This window comes from Austrofundulus limnaeus, unplaced genomic scaffold (genome assembly GCF_001266775.1).
Source record: "Austrofundulus limnaeus strain Quisiro unplaced genomic scaffold, Austrofundulus_limnaeus-1.0 Scaffold79, whole genome shotgun sequence".
NCBI classification, from domain to species: Eukaryota; Metazoa; Chordata; class Actinopteri; order Cyprinodontiformes; family Rivulidae; genus Austrofundulus; species Austrofundulus limnaeus.
The window spans coordinates 1687750-1690131 of NW_013952481.1; the positions used below are offsets into that span (position 1 = coordinate 1687750).

At 40.3% G+C, this 2382-nt stretch overlaps 1 protein-coding gene across 1 annotated transcript in view; it reads left to right on the forward strand.

Annotated features, from left to right (window-relative positions):
- The window catches only part of LOC106519588 (germ cell-specific gene 1-like protein), an 8286-nt gene that overhangs the window by 4102 nt on the left and 1802 nt on the right, over window positions 1-2382 (forward strand). The window contains exons 3-6 of the mRNA XM_014011322.1: window positions 1079-1273; window positions 1397-1456; window positions 1557-1715; window positions 1807-1918. Coding sequence (XP_013866776.1) covers window positions 1079-1273; window positions 1397-1456; window positions 1557-1715; window positions 1807-1918 — 526 coding nt within the window. The remainder of the gene's footprint in view (window positions 1-1078; window positions 1274-1396; window positions 1457-1556; window positions 1716-1806; window positions 1919-2382) is intronic.

Genomic DNA, 2382 nt, shown 5'->3' on the forward strand with positions numbered 1-2382 from the left:
ACAAGTCTTTATTTCCATGTGTTGCTTTTACATTTCTGTCTCCTGTTTTTACTTTACCTTATGCATTTCTGCCTCATTATGCAAACAAGGTGGGCGAGGCTTCTTGGGTCAGCTCCTCTCCTATTGGTCAACAGACAGGAAGGAGCAGGATCCATGTGCAGATCTACTATGCATGCTTGTTTTGCCTCAGTTTAGCTTGAAGATTAAAGTTTAGTTTAAAACAAAGGCACAAGTGTTTTCCTCCTTGACATATAAAAACACATAAATCTTTGTGTACACAGGAAAACAGATAAATACATTTACTTTGCGTGGTCAGTAGGTACCAAAAAACCACAGAAAGTCAGACATTTTGAAATGTACTTCCATTTTTGCACAGTTTATATTTGTTTCACAACAAATCAATAAAAATGTTACTTTAATATTTGATGCTTTATAATAAAAACAGATATTTGTGACCACTTTTTTTAATCTAAACTAAATATTTGCTGTGTTAAAAACAAATAATGTGCTTCATTGCTGCGCATCTAAATGCTGGATTTACATCCAAATTTGCTTAAAATCTTCTTCATATTTGAGTCAAACCAACTCACTCAAACACAACAGCACAATAATAATGTTTTCTGATGCAGAACCATAAATAAACATTTTCTACATGTTATAAACATGTTCAGTGCCTTTCATGAAGGTGTGTGACCTTAATCACGTCTGCTTGAGGCTTTCATTTTGAAACATTTTTTCATGAAAGATTCATATAATCCCAGCTTTGTTCTAATCTCAGCCGCACTCCAGCTGTAGTTTTTCTGTGTTTTTTAACCTTCTGTCTGTTGTTCAGTGTTAAGCCTATTTGTCTCCAYGCAATAAAAGCATCACAGCTGACTTATAGAACAGTGTTTTAAAGCTGGATTGTGTTACAGTGTGGAGGAGACACAGTTCWTAGTTTTAGTTTCATGTGTTCCTGCAGTTCTTCAGGAACATGTCTGAAAACCTCTCACCAGTTTTGTTTTATGAAAGCTTTTTATTCTCTGCTTTACCACTGTTTCTCTGAATGGATTCCTCTYTCTCACTCTGTCCCACTCAGAGGCTCCCACCCCGGACCCCAGGAACCCAGTCCCCAACGTGACGCTGTCCCCGCAGCAGAAAGCAGAACTGGCTGAGCTCAGGAAGAAGCAGCTGGCCAACGCCGTCCATTACCTGTGGGAAACAGGCGAGGACAAATACATGCTGAGATACTTCCACACTGGATTCTGGCTGTCCTGTGAGAGACACAACGAAGGTTGGTGACAAAAAGGAGCAGAACGTCTGAAGAGGAGTTTCATTTGAACATAAAACCATTGAAACACCTCACCAAGCGCTCTGAAAGTAAAATCTACTTTATAAAAAAAGTTTTTGTTCTCAGGTGATGATCAGGTGGAAAAATGTCGCAGCTTTATTGAACTAACACCAGGAGAGACACAAGGTTGGTGCAATTTCATTTTAACAAAAACATGTAAAAGAAACACAAACTCCTTGTCACAAACAAACCTTTGAAAGYGATGTGTTTTTTCCTGATCCTGCAGGCGTGCTGTGGTTTTCCGTCATCAGTGAGTTCATGTACATCGGCCTGCTTGCAATGGGCTTCCTGCTGATGTGTGTGGAGGCCATGTGCCTCTGTGCAAAAAAAGAAATGAGCTCCTTAAAGATCAACGCCTACGCTGCCATGTGCACCATTCTTTCAGGTGAGAACGTTTTTTACACAAACKGTTCAAAACTGTGCTCKTTTTTTAAATTGAAACTGATTTTATACTGTTTATTTTCTGCCTCCGTCAGGTATGATGGGGATGGTAGCTCATATGATGTACTCCACAGTGTTTCAGATGACTGTTAGYATCGGGCCTAAAGACTGGAGGCCGCAGTCCTGGGACTACGGATGGTCGTTTGCGTACGTTAGTTTTTGTTTTTCCAAAGTAGATTTGGATCAAAGTTCAAAACGRTTGCTGCAGTGATGCCCCATCCAGTTTATTTTATGGTTTTTGGAGCTACTTTGGTAAAACCTATCTGGTACAAGCATGCACTCAGCATAAAGACTCARGGGTGGTTCTAGRGGCGGGGCTACAGKGGCATTGGCCCCAGCTGAAATCTGATTGGCCCCCTGAAGTGCCCCKKYCYKKYMMYYMWYYKKYCYTTWCCTGGGGGTGATGATGGTGGATGCAGTTCCATSTTCAAACACTRGTTGYRCTAATGAGTCAAATAGTAAAGTCCAGAATGAATCAAGCTGACAGAATTCTTCTCTTCTTAAAATGTGAACAATCCTGCAAAAAAGTCTTTCAACTGACAAATGATGGCTGGATTTTCTCACATGTGTGTTTGAAAATCAAAGGAAAAAAAATTGTATAGGTCCTCTGG